This window comes from Triticum aestivum, chromosome 7A, assembly GCF_018294505.1.
Source record: "Triticum aestivum cultivar Chinese Spring chromosome 7A, IWGSC CS RefSeq v2.1, whole genome shotgun sequence".
Lineage (NCBI taxonomy): Eukaryota > Viridiplantae > Streptophyta > Magnoliopsida > Poales > Poaceae > Triticum > Triticum aestivum.
The window spans coordinates 17,182,689-17,201,547 of NC_057812.1; the positions used below are offsets into that span (position 1 = coordinate 17,182,689).

The window sequence follows — 18,859 nt, forward strand, 5'->3', positions numbered from 1 at the left end:
ACGGCAAATGTCTTGGCAGGGCTCTAGAGCGAACGTGTTACGTTTCCAGGGTTCATACAGTAAATAGACCCGGACGGGCCAGGCGAGCTCTCAGCAGGCCTCCACCGTTGTGGAAGCGCAGGAGGAGCGGGCTCTAAGCAGGCCGAAGAGGAAACTTGGGCCATGGGAATTAACAGGCCAAATCCGTCATGAGCAAGCAAAATAAAAATAAAGGCGCCGTTGCCGGGGATCGAACCCGGGTCACCCGCGTGACAGGCGGGAATACTTACCACTATACTACAACGACTTTCTTGCTACTTGTACTCAACTTAGGCTACTTAGACAGGATGAGTGTTTGCTTCTTGGGTTTGCCTGCCTAGTTAAATGAGAGGGCCGCCTCCTAAGAAAACTATGGTAAATATTTTAGTATTTTTTAGCGGGATTATACCAGTGCATTGATTATTTGAGTGTGTTTTATAGCATTTTATATGAGGTTTTGAATTATCCTCCTTTTATAATTAATCAAAGGATGTTTATGCAATAATTGTGATGCACACTACAACTCGTTATTACAGTTCACTAAACTGGGTTGCCCCCCTCCTCCTCCTATGCACGCGCGATGGTCAACAAGCTTCTCCATCGCCTTTCTTGGCGGCATATCTAAATGGCGCTCAGTTGTACTCACTCTTAATAGACAATTAGGACAGTTGCTTCTACGAATGCTGACGAGAAGATCGAGGGGGGCCCATCTTCGGCTGGGAGAGAAGGTTTCGATGGGAAGAAAACTCGTCCTTATGGATTGTGTTGTGGGTGTCAGATCACAGATATTCCCTCACATGTGACGCCTGTCCTTGGCATCGAGCGGATATCATCCTCATTGGGGTTGTCCACTTTGCTATCACCGGCAAGGAGGACACATAGGACAAAGAGGTGAGGTCGGGTGACGAGTGTTGCAGTGTTATGGAGGTCACAACCATCATTCTCAAGCCAAAGGGAAATTCAGTAGAGGGGTCTTGGTTGACAAGGAGAATCAGGAAGAAAAATAAGGGCGAAGAGCTACAAGAATTCTAGGAGGACATGCAGTACCTCACGCTGACATCCTGTGTCTAGGAGTGGAGCTGCGGGTGTCCGGTCAACGAGGTAAGGGCATTGGCCTCTGATGGTTCACTATTTGTATACAGGAATCATGGCTGGCCGGAGCATGTTGCATGGTGTCATTCGTCTTCTTGCCAGTTGGGAGCACCTCACATTGACTCACCAGCGTTTGCTCGCTCCAGCGAGCAAACTGACCAACACGCACAACTCTCAGTCGACACGCTTTTTTGGGAGCGACAGGGTGAGAAGTGGGCCCACCACTGGGAGAGGGCAGAGCAATTTAAACGAGAGGACGGGAGGTCTTATTGTGGTATGCAGGCCCACATAATAATCTACAGGTAAACTCCCCCTGAATTTGTAGGGTGGGCCCATGCTAACTTCCTATTAAGCCTCCACCTAATCTATCTGCCCCAGAATTTCATGATGGGAGCTCCCTAATATCCTATTAAGCCTCCACCTAGTCTCTTCTCCCATTGAATTTCAAGGTGGGCCTTCCCTAATTTCTTATTAAGCCTTCACCTAATCTTCTAATGGGAACAAGGAGGTGCTGCACCCTTTCCCAAACGGGAAAATACAACTAGTCGAAACGCGAGTGCACGATTCACAAGCATGCACAATCTAGCCTCCTCTTTTGTTAGTAATAGAGTTTGTGCATCTCATATGAGTAAGGTATAAAGTTGCCAAAAGCAAGAAAAATCACTCGAAGTTTGACAAGGTTCCCCTTGGTACTTCGCTAAAGCTTTTCTATAACAAACAAACCCACACGCCACTTTCCCCCTCTCCTTTCTTTCTCTCCCCTCGCTCTCTCTCTCGTCACACACGTTCCCCCTTCCCCTCGACATCCACACCGACCGCGCTAGAACCGCCCACGGTTGAGCGGTGACGATACGTTGAGACAACCGCGTGGGGTATTATCGTGTTTCCGTCCAGATCTGGAGTCCTAGGTGTGGGCGACCAGCCGCATCCAGATCTGGAGTCACCGCAGTCTAGGGCGTCTGTTTCCCCCCAGATCTGGAGCCAACATGATGATTGGTGATGGAGGAAAACAGCATACCGTCTCCGATGGCCACGTCTTACCACGACTGGCATCGGAGAAAGTAGTTGTTGCCTCCACTTCGCCCTCCGCTGTCAACATCGAAGAAGGTAGGGGAAGAACTCGCCCTATTTTTTTCTAGAAAAATTAAGGTAAAAATTAGTTGATCTTTGAGTTGTGTTTATTTTATTCAATTGAGGGAAAACACTATACTTGTATATTACTATAGACTAATTGCAATCATTAGACATGGGGGCATTAAGTATTGATGGGACACCAATTCCCTCAAAAAAGAAGTATTGATGGGACACTAGCCAACATCCCAAACCACTGTGGAGATTGGAATTCATGCTCCATATTGTTACCAGAAATAGCACAAATGGTGTTACACTCAGCGCCTTTATAAATTTACATAATTGTGTAGCCAGTGAGCCAGTAGCAACCTCCAGCCAAAGACATTAACTTTCTCTGGAACCTTAGCTCTCCAAATCACATCCCAAATATTTCAATTATATGTCGCACTTGAAGAACTAGAAGCAGGGGAATTGTACCTGAATTTGAGTTGGGTAGTTTATAAGCAAGTCATCTATCACATAGAAGGGTGATTTATGTGAAATACCTCCTCTACATCAAAATCAGAAAATAGCCTAAGGACAAGGTTAATATTCCATTCATTTTTTATCGAGACAATCAACTGGTTAACCCACCTCAACCTTGAGTTTCTAGCGAATTTGGTAACCTGAGGCCATACTGTCTCAAAATCCAGTTGTCTCCCTGAATCTGAATTTTCGTCCATTCACTATACACCAGATGATGCCGTCCTTGAGTATCTTAACTCCAAGCCGCCGATGCATATGAGGAAATGACCATGTCTAGAAATCCACACGAGGATAATATTCTCATTTCAAGACTCTGGAACATAAACTATTCGCCTTGTGATCAGTCTCCACCCTTGCCTTGCCAAGAGATATTGGTTAAACATATGCATATCCCAGAATCCTAGAACGCGTCCTCTCTTTTGTTTTACCAGTTGGTACTAGGAGAGCCAATGGACTTGTGATGTCCTTACTCATCGCCCCACCTAAAGTCCCATATAATTTTTTCATACTTATCACAAAAGCCCAAGGACATTTGAAAAATCCAAAGAAGTAAGTGTGAAGTCGCTTGAACCACTTACTTGATCAAGACATCTTTAGCTGCATGGGCCATATACTTTTCAGTCCAATCCTTGCACATTTTTGTGAACCTTTCCATGATTGACTGAAATTCGAGGCAAACATCCTACCTTCTGGGGTTGGTAAACCCAAATATTTACTCTTGAAAGTGGAAGCCACAACACCAAGGGTGACCTTTATCTCTTACTGGACATGGGGCGGGCAGTGTTCACTAAATAATAAAGAGCATTTAGTCGGGTTAAGAAACTATCATGTACACCTTTGAAATAGATTTGGAGTGTCCATCACTACCCTCACCTCTCTTCCTACGGCCTTGAAGAACAAAAGGTTGTCATCAACAAACATTAGTCTAGATACACCGAGGCTCCCCCAACAATTTTTATAGGCATTAACCTCCCTTCCAAGACCGGCTTTATTAAGATGCTATCCCGATCATCTGCAACCAATAAGATGGTGCATTCAGTATGTGACTATAATATTCCTTCTCAGCTAGTGAGTAGTCCTTATCATGGACCCAAAATCTTTCATGTCTAGGACTAAACATCCTGTTGCAGCACTCCCAGCTTAGTGCAGTCATGGCCAGGGACCTCAGTAGTTCCCTCCAGCGATGGTACTCTTTCCCATATCCACTCATATCGGAAGGATTTCACGTTGCTATGCACATTGGTCTGTCTCTGTATTGCAGTCATAGAGGAAAGTGGTAGGAGCATATGTGTGTACAACTTTTCTCTCTGAATAAATCACACCAACCCGACGATGCAACTGCACTTTCAACCTGATTGTCACATTGATTTTGCCATACTGTTTATTATCGTATGTCCAGGATGGCCCCTTATAGCCCCAATTATGAAGATCACACTAGAACAAGGCTTCTCTGAAATTGGTATTTTTCTCTCGGATATCCAAGCTACTGAAAAGTGCTCATGCTGCCACACCGTCTCATAAAAATCACCTATCATCAACAAGTGTTCATGAGCATCTGGCTTTATTCTTTTGAGTAAACTCCAGATGTGACATCTTCCTTACTCCTTAGGTTCACCATGTAGCCCGACACTTCAGGCCATGGGAATCATGATGAATTAAGACATTGATGTACCTCAGGTCATATGGCAGTCTTTTTATTTTAGTTCATTCATCTCAGAACAACGCAAGGCACCCTTGCCATCACCATCATGCACAATACAATTCCGGTGGCCTAGTATCTACCTAAGATTACTGAAACTCTTTTCACATTGCAAAGTTTCAGAAAGTAAAACGATCATCAAGTGGTATATGTGCGCACGAGGCAAATTAGCTCTTCAACTATCCGGGATTTCCTGAGGCCCCAACAGTTCTAGATTAGGTGACTCATTTCTCCTAACAGGTGCCTTCCCTATCACATGTCATTCATCGGCAACCCATGGGCCGATAGCTTCCTTGCCGCCTAACACACCTATGTTGCTCATGCCACCTCCATTACCCTCACCTCATGCCTTCTTGTTCAGACCAGGACCCTTGTAACTAGGTGTCGCCACAAACTCACTACCAGACTCACTGTCACGTCCCATGCATTTACCCAACACTGCCCCACTGTTCATCAGGGATTGATCAACTTACTTCCTTGGCTTACCCTTGAGGCTATTATTATCTTTGTGGTGCTTGGCTTTCGTGTTACCGGCTCCAGGGGGTAGGGGAGGAGCCTTGTTGAGGTTGACTTCGCCCACTTCATTTTCCTTGCTGGCTGTCGGACTCATGGAGGAGGCCTGGCCTTGACTCACCTCCGCCCTCCAGGTTCAGCCTCGGCAAGGGAAGGAACCAAGTTGATGTCGAGTTCTACCCCCCTTGCTCTGATTTGTACATACAAGCAGCTTTGGAGTGATTGCCGGTATCGTGGACAAGACCTTCCCCACCTCCTGCTGGAGTTGGGAACCCATGATAGCCATTGGTGGTGCATGGGCCGACGCTAGTGTTAGCATAATCTTGATTGTTTTGTTTGGAACATGATGTAGATGGTGCTTGCGTGTCACGTGGCTTAAGTTCTTTGGGGACTAACCAAAGTCATGTACATGTACTAGTAGGAGTTCGAGTAAAGCTTGAATCCAAATATGTAGTATACGATGTGATCTAGGTTAAGTCAATTTCCGTGTAGGACATGGTCTCGTGGGTTGGCCGAGTATATATATTCGCTGACCGGTGCCACGGTCCACGGTCGGACAGAGTTCTCCACCGTGCAAGGCTTCCCAGGATCATCTTCCTTGGCCCTCCATCACCCCATTGGGGGCGACCTCCTCTGACGCGCTCATCGCACTTTTGTTCTTTTTAGCCTAACTCTGCCATGGATGATTTGGGGATCTGAGTGTATGTGTTGTTGGTGGATGTGCTATCTTGTTGTGTTTATACTATATGAAAAATATGAAATAGTTCAAGGGTTTACCACTATCAGTGTAGAACAATCTTAGAATTTCAATATTTCTTGCACTTTTTAATTTCAAATGTTGATGAAATTTATCGCGCATCTGCGGCCCGGAATCGAGGTGGAGACAAGAGCCCAACCTGTTGCGCAACACATATAAATAACATTCGGTGAAAAGAAAAATATAGAACTTGCCTTTTCTTTTCAAATGTTGATGAATTTTATCATGATCGAATTTCCTTGAGGCAGATGCACATTTCGATGGCAATACTGTAGTCTATACTCTACCGTGTAGTATGTTTATAGTTTCTACAAACATTTTTATTGTGTTTGTATAATTATCATAGCTGTAGTAGTACCAAGTGAATTAAAATAGTGATAGCAATTTATATTATATAGTTAACTCAAGTCCATTGCTAAAATTGTTGTCCTTTCATGATCCTTAATGCAGAATTTGAACCTGATATCATGCAAAACATCAATCGGAGCTCCAACACCCCCATCTCCGTGCACCGTGTCATGTTTGGACCCGAAGGCTGGGCGGACCTACCACATGGATTATTGCACTCCATCATTGTCCTGTTGGGTTCAACTCGTGACCTTCTTGCATTCATCGCCACCTGCCCTAGCTGGTATGCTGCATTCATGTCAATCAAATCTACCTTGGGCGAGCTCTTCCCACCTGTTATTTTCCGGAACTGTGCCGACCAGACAAGCTCAACTGGCTCTAACATTGGAAACACATGGGAGCTGATTGATCCTGTATATCCAAGTACTCCGTTGTGTCGCTTGACCCCTCCAAGTATTTTGGACAAAATGACAGTCGTCAAATGTTCTTATGGTCATGCGATTTTCTGCTACGACAGATCCCTTGTCATTATGGACGTGCTCACTGGCACTACGGTTGCAGCTCCACCTTTCCCATTGAGTCAACTATGCTACAAAACCTTCATATCTCCAGGGGCGTCACCAGATTCATATTTATTTGTCAGCAGCCCGCACTGCCTGTACGCTTGGCGAGTTGGGAGCCCCTCTTGGTTGCACTGCGATTTTCTAAATGCACATTTGATCAAGGAGATAGTATCTTTCAAAGACCGGGTCATTATGAGGATGCGTCAAAAACTATACACCGTGCATTTGGCACCTCAGTTTCATGTTGAGGTACTAAGAGTTGATTGCAGAGATTATATAGACCCGTACGTGCTTTCCGGAAATTTGGTGGCTTGTGGAGACACACTTCTCCTACTTGGTCGTAACGGGGAAGCCTTCTCCATTGACTTCTCAACTGTACCTGCAAAGTATGTGAGCGTGGAAGAGGGAGGCTTGGAGAAGTGGGCGTTCTTCTTTGGCGAGAAACGTACTGGACAGCCACGACTTTTAGTGAATCCAGAGAGAATGGGTTTAAGGGGTGGCCTTGTCTATCGGTTGGATGAAAACGCTCGAGTATTTTCATACCCAGTAGATGGCAACCAAAATGAGGAGTTGGAGCCAGAACCTTGTTTTGCGACGATCAATGCTTATCTTGCCCGCAATCATACATCCTTTGCAGCTTGGGTATGAGATCGCGTCATTGCACCGCGCAGTTGTCTTGTTGTCGTTGGCTGCACTTGGGGACTTATTGTCGCTATGTTCCTTCTAGTTTCCGCTCCTTTGACGGAGTACATCAAGATTTGTAATAATCTCTGTTTGCCACCCAGTGTACATTCCTGGAGGCAAAACTTGTGCTACATGTTGCTATTTTCGCTGAACCTTGTTAATTACTCCCGTTTTGCATACAAGAGATAAGGGTTTGCATCTTGAAACAATACTAGCTTCTTGGGTCATATCACTCTTCAGCATTTTTTGTGTGCATCATGTCAGATGTGCCTGGGCTTTTATTTTAGTTATGTGCTTTGTTTGGTCCATACATCTATTTGTAGCTTCATCTCCTTTTAAACAGAGATAATCAAATGCACGCAGAGCTGTTTGCTGAAGCTATGTTCAAATGCAGATCTGTTTGGTTGTCGAACACTCTGTCTGCCTAGTTTTTGTTGGTGTGAAATATAAAATTTGTGCTGAATGCACATATGCTGCTTATATGTTTGTTGGCTGAACTTGCATCCTCACTCTAATTCTTGGTGACCTTGCAATTCTCCAGCCCAAAATGGCGTACAATGTTCAGTTAAAAAATTGTAGCTCTGCCCAAGCTATGTTCTCAATATTCACTTTTCCACCCAATGAGACTGTCATATGCTCAAGCACATCACGTGAATAATCAACAACCATAGTACAATTACTCTTAGCTATCTATGTATAAAAGGGAAGTTACAGGCCTAGCCCATGTTATCAAGTGCCTAGGTACAAGAAAACTACACAATCTGTAATAGATGAGAAATAAAACATATGGGTCCTTTGTAATCGCCGCAGAAAAAAAAGGAGAGTACATAATCTGATAACTTAATCTAAACTTCTGTTTGTAATGCAAGTTTCGAAACACATCAAGAACATTCAGTGAACCACTCATCCTGCAACTGCAACATGGTAGAATCCTCCCACCAAAGCTGTATCAGAAGCTAATCTCTAACCGCACTCACGGCCGTAAGATCATCGCAGGACGGAACGAGGAAACGCGCGGGGAAGACCCAGGTTGACTCCAATTTCAAGTACCGTCTTCCAGTGTTGAAGAGCTGTGTCGAACGGTAATAACATTTTTGCCATAGTTGCACTGCAGCCCAAGGTTTTTCAGACTGATAACTCGGGAAGTATATGTGGTTGCTCCTCCCTCCCCATCCCTCTGGGTTCATGCACGGCAACGCCTCGCACCACTCGTCAACGCTGATAAAGATGGCCCAGTTATCTAACTTGTTCACCTTCACCCACCTTGCCTTCTTGGTCATGGTGTCCACTGACTCAAGCTTGAAGGCCATGAACTGGAAGGCCTCCGAGCGCATCCTTCTCCCCGCCTCCACAAGTTTGATCAAGAGAGAAGTTAACCAAAAAACAGCTCCTCCCCTCCCCTCCCTCGCGCTGCCCTCCCCAGGGCGGCTCGAGGGCGCCTAGGGTTTCCCGGCGCCACCCCTCTCCGTCCTCCCTCCCTCCCTTGCCGTCGCCCGAGGCGGTCACCGGGCAGCGCCTGTGCGGCGGCCGATGAAGGTGGCGGCGAGGTCTCCGTCGCTTCTCTCTCGAGAAGGACTCCGGATACAGGGCGGCGGCCTTGGCGGCGAGGCGGCGCCGTCTCCGGCTGGCGGCGTGCGCGGGTGGTGCGGGCCGGCTTCCTCGGCTGCTTGGGCGGCGAGGAGCAGGCGGATTGCGGCCGTGGGGCGGCGAGGTCATCCTCCCTCCGCTCCAGATCTGAAGGTCCGGCTCTCCTCTCCCCTCTCTGCTCTCTGCCTCCACTGTCTTGGTCGATTTGGGGCCTCTGGCCGCTGGATCCGGTGCCGGCGGGGTGCACCCCAAACTGGTGGTGTGGGTCGAGCCCGGGGGAAACCCCTGTTTGGTCTTCTCCAGCACGGCGGCGGCGGCGCCTTTTGGCGTCGTTCTACTCCCTGGAGTCGCCGTTGTGGGCTCCTCTCCACACCCCGGCCAAGGCTCCCGGGCGAAAGCTCGAATCCCTGTTGGATGGGCGGCGGCGGCGCCAGGTGCGTCGTGCCCTTCTTGGAGGCGCCGCCTAGGGAAGATTGGCGCTTTGGGGTTGCGTGCAGCAGCTGGTAGGTGGGCGGCTGGTGTCCATCGAGTCCCTGTGGCTCGGTAGCTCCTTCACTCCGGCAACTCTTCCGGCGGCTTACCCTCTACGATTGGCCGCCTTCGGTGTCTGCGATGTTGCTGTTGTGTGTGCTCCGACCTGTGGTCGTGCTCCGTGGCAGGCCCAGTCTCGAGACCAACCTTTGCTCAAGCTCCCGGGTGAGCGTCTCTTCATTCGACGGTGCGGCGCCTTCGAGCCTAGGCGAGGGGAAGGGATCCCTTTCGATGTTAGAGAGGGCAAGTGTTTGGATCATCTCATCTGCTGGTTTCCTCCCTGTGTTCGATTCCTTGCCGGTGCTCCTCGAGGCTGCACTTGTAGCCATATTGGTGCCTTGTTGTAGTGGGGCTTATCCTCAACTAGCAGTTCTTCATAGTTCATCTTCTGTTTGCTGGTTGTTGGAGTAGCGTTGTAAGCTGTTCTTGCAGCCCCCTTGTATCGTTTGGCCGATGTGGTGTGGTGTTCTTGTTTCTTGTATTCCTGGCCGGTTGATGGCTTTGTTAATTCAAAGCCGGGCTCTTCTTGAGCCTTCGTTCTAAAAAAAAGTTTGATCAAGAGAAGCACGTCACCACAGACCACTAGCCATGATTTTTCATTTGTTGAATAGAGATCTTCGGTTATATCTTCCTCAAACACAACTTTAAACTTCTGAATAATGAGACTGGGTGACAAGTGAATGATGTAGAACCACCCGAAAGACCCTAGGGCATATGTCTTGCCTTTCAAGGCCACATTTTGTTCAATCGAAAAACTACCAACTTTAGGACTGTGTTTTGTCCAAGAGCCGCTCCCGATGCGCCACAGGAACAGATAGGCTCCAGCACCGACAAGGAGATGCGAATCAGCGGATGCAACAGGGGCAGTTAAGGTGACATAGCTGATGCAAGTGAAGTGAACTGACTGGAGGAAAGGAGGACCAACCTTAGTGCCACTGAATGGATTAACAATATGGAACCCATTGTTGTCGTAGAAGATGAGCTGACCATGGGAGTAGCGCATAAAGGTCATGCTTCTGAGGTCACTCAAGGAAAGAATACTGCGAGAGGATGAGGTGGCAGCAGGATCAGCCAATCTCCATGTGCATTTGTGGAATAAGGTCCAACAGTTATGCGAGAGAGACTGTCCACCGTCGTTACGGAGATTGGGGTGGAGGAGCAGAGGCTGGACAGAGGACCTGTGCGCTGAGAAGAGATCACACCAATGACGACAAGTGGTACCGAAGGCGAGGAGGTCGCGGAACGAGCGTAGTAGAGTGACAACGGGTCGGAGCAGGTCGTCCGGGAGCTCTGCCCATCCTTGCGGCCGAGATAAAGCAAAGAGTGAGGAGACAGAAGAAGAACATGTCCTGTTGGCCATTATTTGCACGACGGCGCTCTCCCTGTTCGACACAGCAAATTCAAGAAAAAGGTTAGGCCTGCGAAACAAGGTATAACTGTATAAAAAAGATTCTAAAAAACATGACTGGTGCGTGTCGTTAGCACATCAACGCCACACTACGTTCCCATCATACACTGAACTGAACAAAGGTACTAATCGCATTGAGTTGTCGCTCCTGAGAAGTTCAGAATAAGATCAACAATGATGAAAAAACTGGATATAAATTTTATGGGGAAGTTATATGTATATAATACGCGCTAGATAGACGGCCTGTTGAAGTTTCTTGTAGATCTTTGTTCATACAGATTACACACCACAATCGCCTAGTATTTCTCAAACAAATACTGTACCTGGCAAGTGTCATGCTGACAGAAAAATAAAAGTAGAGCACATATGAATTTCAGAGCAAATTGAGAATCTGTGACCGATACCCTCTATTATTATTTGCAATGTTAGAGATCTAAAGCTGGGAAAGTCTCAATCTGGATTGCTTTTCTTCTTCAAGAATAAGAAGAAAGAATCCATCTATGCCTTAATCTTGCAGATGCAGGCGGAGTGGTGGCACGCCGGAGGGTTCGGCGAAGATGCCGTCAAACTCGGTGATGATGGCATCGAGGAAATCGCGGCCATTGCATGATTGCAGGGCTGGCCCGTCCGGTCCTGCAAGGCCGCGCCAGCAGACCCGATGGCCCCTTCGCCAGAACGTCATGGAGAGGGCACGGAAATCCCACAGGATCGGTCCAAGCGTCGCCAGCCACTGCGTGCCCAGGACGACGTTGTAGCCTGCGAGCGGCAAGGCGAGGAAATCCTCCGAGAACGCCTCTTGGTCGATGCGGAAGGACACGGCGTGGTAAGCGCCCTGGCACGGAACACGCTCGCCGTTGGCCACCGTGACACGCATCTTCTCGGTGGTGGGGGATGGCAGTGTAGCACGAGCGACCGCCTCCTCGGCGATGAAGTTGTGGGTGGAGCCTGAGTCGATCAGGGCGAGGAGGGAGACACCCCCGAGGGTGATATGCATCTGCATGGTCTCGCTCGTGCGCACGCCGGAGATCGCGTGGAGCGAGATCCGAGGGTCGGCCGGCGAGGCATCAGCGGTGGCGGAGGCCGTGTCGTCGTCGTCGTCCGGCGCCGGGTCGAGGAGAAAGATGCGCTGGCACACGCGGTTGTGGCCCCAGGCGACGGCGTTCCTCCATCTCTGTCTGTGACAGGCGTTTGATTGGGCGCCCTTCCGGCAGACTGGGAGCATGCGGGGGTGCGGCTGGTAGAGCTGGTGCGGGGGGCGCGAGGCGTGGTACGGGCGCCGACAGGATGCCCTTCTGCTGAGAACGCACCGGTGGTGCGGAGGTGAGCGCGCACTGGTCGCGCAGCTCCAACTTGCGGGTGAGGCTCATGGCGACGGCGAGGGACTGTGGGTTGTGGATTTCCACGTCGAGGCTGAGGGGTGGCTGGAGTCCCGCGGTGAAGATCTGAACCTTCTGTGTCTTTGATAAGATGCCTGCCCGGGGGAGGAGCGCCTCAAACCGCTCCTGGAAGTCGACGACGGACGTTGTGCGCTTGCACGCCATTAGTTCGCCCAGCAGGTTAGCGCGCAGAGGTGGCCCGAAGCGGAGGTTGAGCAGCTCGGAGAAGCGGCGCCACGGCGGAGTGCCCTCGTCATGCTGGACCTGCATGTACCACAGCTGGGCAGAACCCTCAAGGTTGTATGACTCCATCCAGACTTTTTCCTCCTCGGCTATCCGTTGTTGATGGAAGGACTCGCATCTGTTGAGGAAAGCGAGCGGATCGGACTTGCCGTCGAACTTGGGGAAGTCCATCTTCTGAAACCGGGGCGGTCGATCATTGTGGTGCTGCCCATCGTGGGCGCCGTCAGCGCTCGACGAGGAGGCGGACTTGTCCTTCTGGAGTGCGGCGACGGACGTCTGCAGAGACGCCACCGTTGCAGTCAAGGCCTCGATCATCTTGGCCAGATCAGCGGTGGTTGGTTCTGCCATGCCGGAAGTGACCAAGGCGGCGGCGGATGGTGGCGATGGAGGTGTGCTTGGCGCGGACGCAGGGGTGGTGGAGGGCTGTGGATGGAGCGTGGACGAGGAAGAGGATCGCCTGGAACCTGATACCAAGTTGTCAAGGGCCTCGGTGCTCAAGACAGCAGGGCCTCGACTACGTAGTTCGTAGTCTCGGCGGATAGGAGCGCTAGGGTTTTTGCCTGGCTGCTCAATGGTGCGGGAGGAGAGGATAGAAAGAGGTAGGAGATAATAACTTTATTGCTTGCCCTCAAAGGGTACTGATTATACGGTATATGGGCTGCTAACAAACTAAAAACCTATGCCTAACAAACTACTCCTTTATTCTAGGAACTAATGTATAAGGACCAGGACTCCTGCCCGGCCTACGACTCGCCTGTTGCGGCCGGCGGCTGTTGCTCCTGGCCGCGTGGCCCACGCCTGTAGACCCTGCCCCACATCACACCCACGGCCGTAAGATCATCACAGGCCGGAACGAGGAAACGCGCGGGGAAGACCCAGGTTGACTCCAATTTCAGGTACCGTCTTCCAGTGTTGAAGAGCTGTGTCGAACGGTAATAACATTTTTGCCATAGTTGCACTGCAGCCCAAGGTTTTTCAGACTGATAACTCGGGAAGTATATGTGGTTGCTCCTCCCTCCCCATCCCTCCGGGTTCATGCACGGCAACGCCACGCACCGCTCGTCAACGCTGATAAAGATGGCCCAGTTATCTAACTTGTTCACCTTCACCCACCTTGCCTTCTTGGTCATGGTGTCCACTGACTCAAGCTTGAAGGCCATGAACTGGAAGGCCTCCGAGCGCATCCTTCTTCCCGCCTCCACAAGTTTGATCAAGAGAAGCGCGTCACCACACACCACTAGCCATGCTTTTTCATTTGCCGAATAGAGATCTTCGGTTTTATCTTCCTCGGACACAACTTTAAACTTCTCAACAATGAGACTGGGTGACAAGTGAATGATGTAGAACCACCCAAAAGACCCTAGGGCATATGTCTTGCCCTTGAAGGCCACATTTTGTTCAATCGAAAAACGACCAACTTTAGGACTGTGTTTTGTCCAAGAGTCGCCCCCGATGCGCCACAGGAACAGATAGGCTCCAGCACCGACAAGGATATGCGAGTCAGCGGATGCAACAGGAGCAGTTAAGGTGACATAGCTGATACAAGTGAACTGAACTGACCGGAGGGAAGGAGGGCCAACCTTAGCGCCACTGAATGGATTAACAATATGGAACCCATTGTTGTGGTAGAAGATGAGCTGACCGTAGGAGCAGCGCAGAAAGGTCATGCTTCTGAGGTCACTCAAGGAAAGAAAACTACGAGAAGATGAGGTGGCAGCAGGATCAGCCAATCTCCATGTGCATTTGTGGAATAAGGTCCAACAGTTATGCGAGAGAGTCTGTCCACCGTCGGTACGGAGATTGGGGTGGAGAAGCAGAGGCTGGACAGAGGACCTGTGGCCTGAGAAGAGATCACACCAATGGCGACAAGTGGTACCGAAGGCGAGGAGGTCGCGGAACGAGCGTAGTAAAGCGACAACGGGTCGGAGCAGGTCGTCCGGGAGCTCTGCCCATCCTTGTGGCCGAGATGAAGCAAAGAGTGAGGAGACAGAAGCAGAACATGTCCTGTTGGCCATTACTTGCACGATGGCGCTCTCCCTGTTCAACACAAAATTTAAGAAAAAGGTTAGGCATGTGAAACAAGGTATATAACTGTATAAAAAAGAACATGAGTTAGCAAGATGAGCTACCAAGATTCTAAAAAACATGACCGGTGCGTGTCGTTACTCGTTAGGACATCAACCCGACACTACGTTACCATCATACACTGAACTGAACAGAGGTACTAATCGCATTGAGTTGTCACTCCCGAGAAGCTCAGAATAAGATCAAAATGATGAAGGCATTGGATATAAATTTTATGGGGAAGTTAGATAGACGGCTTGTTGAAGTTTCTTGTAGATCTTTGTTCATACAGATTACACACCACAATCGCCTAGTATTTCTCAAACAAATACTGTACCTGGCAAGTGTCATGCTGACAGAAAAATAAAAGTAGAGCACATATGAATTTCAGAGCAAATTGAGAATCGGTGACCGACACCCTCTATTATTATCTGCAATGTTAGAGATCTAAAGCTGGGAAAGTCTCAATCTGGATTGCTTTTCTTCTTCAAGAATAAGAAGAAAGAATCCATCTATGCCTTAATCTTGCAGATGCAGGCGGATCTGATGCAACATCGCAGGTGAAGAGAAACGGGATGGGACGCAGAAAGAAGGAGGCGTACAGGACGAGGTAGGGGTTGGGGGTATTACGTGAACGAGAGGACGAGGACGCAGCGGCCGCCGACGCCGAGGAAGAAGGATGCGCGGCGATCTCCCGCGGCTGCGCCTCCATGTGCGCCGCCGATTCTTCCAGCTGTCGGATGAGTAGCGCAGCCTTCAGAGCTCTCGGATAACGCCGGCCCGGCCTAGTCCAGGGATAATGGGCCGAACATGGAACATGGGTAAGAGATTCCTACCTGCTCTACGTGGCTGTGTGTTTTAAGGCCAACTGCAACAGACATCCGCTTTGTTCGGAGTCTGTCCATTTGAGTCTGCAAAGCATCCGTTTGTTGTCATCTCATCCGACGACCCGGCGCATTTGGTAAAAACGTCCAGATTTAAACTAAAAAAATAAAAATAAAAGGTAATCTAAACGATAACTATATTAAAAAGAGTCATGCATCAAACTTAAACTTAAAATTATTAAAAAAAAAGAACAAGCCTTCGCCACCGTCTTCACCTCCATGGCGTCGCCACCGTCTTGGCTGCCATCTTCCTCATCCGCGCTAAGGTCAACGAAGGGAGGCAGCTGCCACAGGTGCCCTAGTGGCACCTATGGCGGCTGCATTGCAGGGGCGCGGAGGTGGTGGCACGTGGGGCCATGATCATGTGTCGGTGCCAACCAACACGGCCGACGCAGACACCAACTCTGGCGTGCACGACAAGGACTGGCCCACCACCGCGGAGTTCCACTTGGGTTCCGCGTCGTCTGCCTCCTCCAGCTCGGGGATGACGACATCCCCGGTGCCCGAAAGCACGATCTGCACCTCCAGGCCATCTCACTAGGCGTTCTCAAACTTCATCGCTGAGTCCGTCATGACCCTCCTCGACCATTATGGGCTGATGTGGATTGATACGTCTCCAACGTATCTATAATTTTTGATTGCTCCATGCTATATTATCTACTGTTTTGGAACATATTGGGCTTTATTTTCCACTTTTATATTACTTTTGGGACTAACCTATTAACCGGAGGCCCAGCCAGAATTGCTGTTTTTTTGCCTATTTCAGTGTTTCGAAGAAACGGAATATCAAACGGAGTCCAAACGGAATGAAACCTTCGGGAACGTGATTTTCTCATCAGATATGATCCAGGAGACTTGGACCCTCCGTCAAGAAAGAAGAGAGGCGGTCACGAGGGTGGAGGGCGCCCCCCCTAGGGCGCGCCCCCTGCCTCGTCGGCCCCTCGAAGCTCCACCGACGTACTCCTTCCTCCTATATATACCCACGTACCCCCAAACGATGAGATACAGAGCCAAAACCTAATTCCACCGCCGCAACCTTCTATACCCGTGAGCTCCCATCTTGGGGCCTGTTCCGGAGCTCCACCGGAAGGGGAATCGATCACGGAGGGCTTCTACATCATCACCATAGTCCCTCCGATGAAGTGTGAGTAGTTTACCTCAGACCTTCGCGTCCATAGTTAGTAGCTAGATGACTTCTTCTCTCTTTTTGGATCTCAATACAATGTTCTCCCCCTCTCTCGTGGAGATCTATTCGATGTAATCTTCTTTTTGCGGTGTGTTTGTTGAGATCAATGAATTGTGGGTTTATGATCAAGATTATCTATGAACAATATTTGATTATTCTCTGAATTCTTTTATGTATGATTGGTTATCTTTGCAAGTCTCTTTGAATTATCAGTTTGGTTTGGCCTACTAGATTGGTTTTTCTTGCAATGGGAGAAGTGCTTAGCTTTGGGTTCAATCTTGCGGTGTCCTTTCCCAGTGACAGTAGGGGCAGCAAGTCACGTATTGTATTGTTGCCATTGAGGATAACAAGATGGGGTATTTATCATATTGCATGAATTTATTCCTCTACATCATGTCATCTTGCTTAAGGCGTTACTCTGTTTTCATTACCTTAATACTCTAGATGCATGCTGGATATCGGTCGATGACTGGAGTAATAGTAGTAGATGCAGGCAGGAGTCGGTCTACTTGTCTCGGACGTGATGCCTATATACATGATCATACCTAGATACTCTCATAACTATGCTCAATTCTGTCAATTGCTCAACAGTAATTTGTTCACCCACCGTAGAAGTACTTATGCTCTTGAGAGAAGCCACTAGTGAAATCTATGGCCCCCGGGTCTATTCCCATCATATCAATCTCCAATCACTTTATTATTACCTTGCATCTTTATATCAAAAATACCAAAAATATTATCTATCATCTCTATCAGATCTCAGTCTCGTAAGTGACCGTGAAGGGATTGGCAACCCCTAATCGCGTTGGTTGCGTTGAGCTATTTGTTTTGTGTAGGTACGAGGGACTCGCGCGTGGCCTCCTACTGGATTGATACCTTGGTTCTCAAAAAATGAGGGAAATACATACGCTACTTTGCTGTATCATCCTCTCCTCTTCGGGGAAATCCAACGCAGTGCTCAAGAGGTAGCATGGATCTGGTGGTGGTGGGGGTGGCGAGGGTGCATGTCCGCTCAATCGTGCCCTAAAGCGCGGACGGGGATGGCTTGGAGGACACGGTGCCCTAGGATGTGACTGCGCTAGGCTAGGATGGCCGACAAAAAAGGTCTGCTGGCACACGCCGTGCTCATCCTAGAACCAAGTGACCCAAATTGAGGACATGCCGGTGTACCTGGGATCAGCGATGCGATTTAGTGGCAACAGGGCACGGCGGTGGTTGATCTCGAGGAGCCGCATGCACTACAACAAAAATACACTTCCGTGATGATACGTGTTTGTCACAATAGGTCGCGTTTTCTGTCATGCATGTACATCCATGACAAATTTATGACAGAATCAAGATAGTCATACTTGTGCTGTCGTAGAAGTGTTCCATGACATTACAAAAATTATCATCACGGAAGTGTCCACTTCCATGACGATAAGTCACGCGTCACAGAAGTGCTTTCGTCAAGGGTGACCGACATGTGGCATCCACCGTAACGGAATGCCGTTAAGCTATCGGGTCGGGTTTTGGATCCGATAACCCACTAACAACCCCGACCAATGGGGATTTTCCACGTGTAAAATCATCATTGGCTGGAGGAAACACGTGTCGGCTCATCGTTGGGACAGATGTCAACCACTCATTGGACGGAAGGCATGTGGCACGGCCCAACAGAGGCCCATTCCTGTGAAAAGGCCGGCCCGTTTGACTTGGTCAAAAGCTGGCGGGCCGGCCATGGAAAGCCTGTTAACGACCTGTTTGAATATAGCCCACTTACAGCCCACTAACCCAAGGCCCGTTACGCCCTATCCAAATTAGGCCCAGTAGCATCATCTGGGCCATCCAATATGATTTCAGCCCGTTTTACTTCTGGCCCATGTATGGCCCATGACGTCTTTCGGCCCATATGAGGCCCTATGTAACTCTTGGCCTACTAACGGCCCGTGGTGAAACTGGCCCGTAATGAACAGTGTATCACTTTACACCCATTAGCGGCCCGTGGTGAAACTGGCCCGTAATAAATAGTGTATCACTTTATACCCATTAACGGCCCGTTATTCCGTTGGGCCATTTTCAGCCCATGTTATCTTTCGGCCTTCTCAGAGCCCATTTATTCTTGGGCTCATTTCCAGCGTTCGTTTACTTACGGCCCGTTACTGTCATTTTCTGCTTGTGGGTCAAATTCAGCCCGTGGTTACAGTCGGCCTGTTTGTGGTCCGTTAATACGTTGGCCGATTTCATAGCGTCATCAAATACGGCCTATTAACGATGGCCCGTTATGGTCGGCTCATGAACGAACGATTCCAACTCTAGCCCGTTTACGGC

At 49.1% G+C, this 18,859-nt stretch overlaps 3 protein-coding genes and 1 non-coding gene across 5 annotated transcripts; 1 reads left to right on the plus strand and 3 right to left on the minus strand.

Annotated features, from left to right (window-relative positions):
* Positions 1-214: 214 nt before the first annotated feature.
* TRNAD-GUC (transfer RNA aspartic acid (anticodon GUC)) lies at positions 215-286 on the minus strand. Its single transcript has one exon. It is a non-coding gene; the product is annotated as a tRNA-Asp (tRNA).
* A 1,629-nt stretch (positions 287-1,915) lies between these two features.
* Positions 1,916-7,412, plus strand: LOC123147609 (uncharacterized). The gene is made up of 2 exons (XM_044566872.1): positions 1,916-2,217; positions 6,126-7,412. The coding sequence occupies exons 1-2, from the start codon at positions 2,097-2,099 to the stop codon at positions 7,232-7,234; spliced, it is 1,230 nt and encodes a 409-aa protein (XP_044422807.1). The 5' UTR covers positions 1,916-2,096; the 3' UTR covers positions 7,235-7,412.
* Positions 7,413-8,094: 682 nt separating this feature from the next.
* LOC123152815 (uncharacterized) lies at positions 8,095-11,133 on the minus strand. The gene is made up of 3 exons (XM_044572244.1): positions 11,120-11,133; positions 9,952-10,806; positions 8,095-8,638 (listed from the first exon to the last, which is right to left on the minus strand). Exons 1-3 carry the CDS (start codon positions 11,131-11,133, stop codon positions 8,227-8,229), a joined length of 1,281 nt encoding a protein of 426 aa, XP_044428179.1. The 3' UTR covers positions 8,095-8,226.
* Positions 11,134-13,023: 1,890 nt separating this feature from the next.
* LOC123150998 (uncharacterized) lies at positions 13,024-15,289 on the minus strand. Of its 2 annotated transcripts, none has more exons than XM_044570793.1 (2): positions 15,124-15,283; positions 13,024-14,452 (listed from the first exon to the last, which is right to left on the minus strand). In XM_044570793.1, the coding sequence occupies exons 1-2, from the start codon at positions 15,189-15,191 to the stop codon at positions 13,159-13,161; spliced, it is 1,362 nt and encodes a 453-aa protein (XP_044426728.1). In that variant the 5' UTR covers positions 15,192-15,283; the 3' UTR covers positions 13,024-13,158. The 2 variants fall into 2 exon arrangements, 1 of the variants encoding a protein (XP_044426728.1); XR_006475440.1 differs by having other exon boundaries at positions 14,166-14,452; positions 15,110-15,289.
* Positions 15,290-18,859: the final 3,570 nt, after the last annotated feature.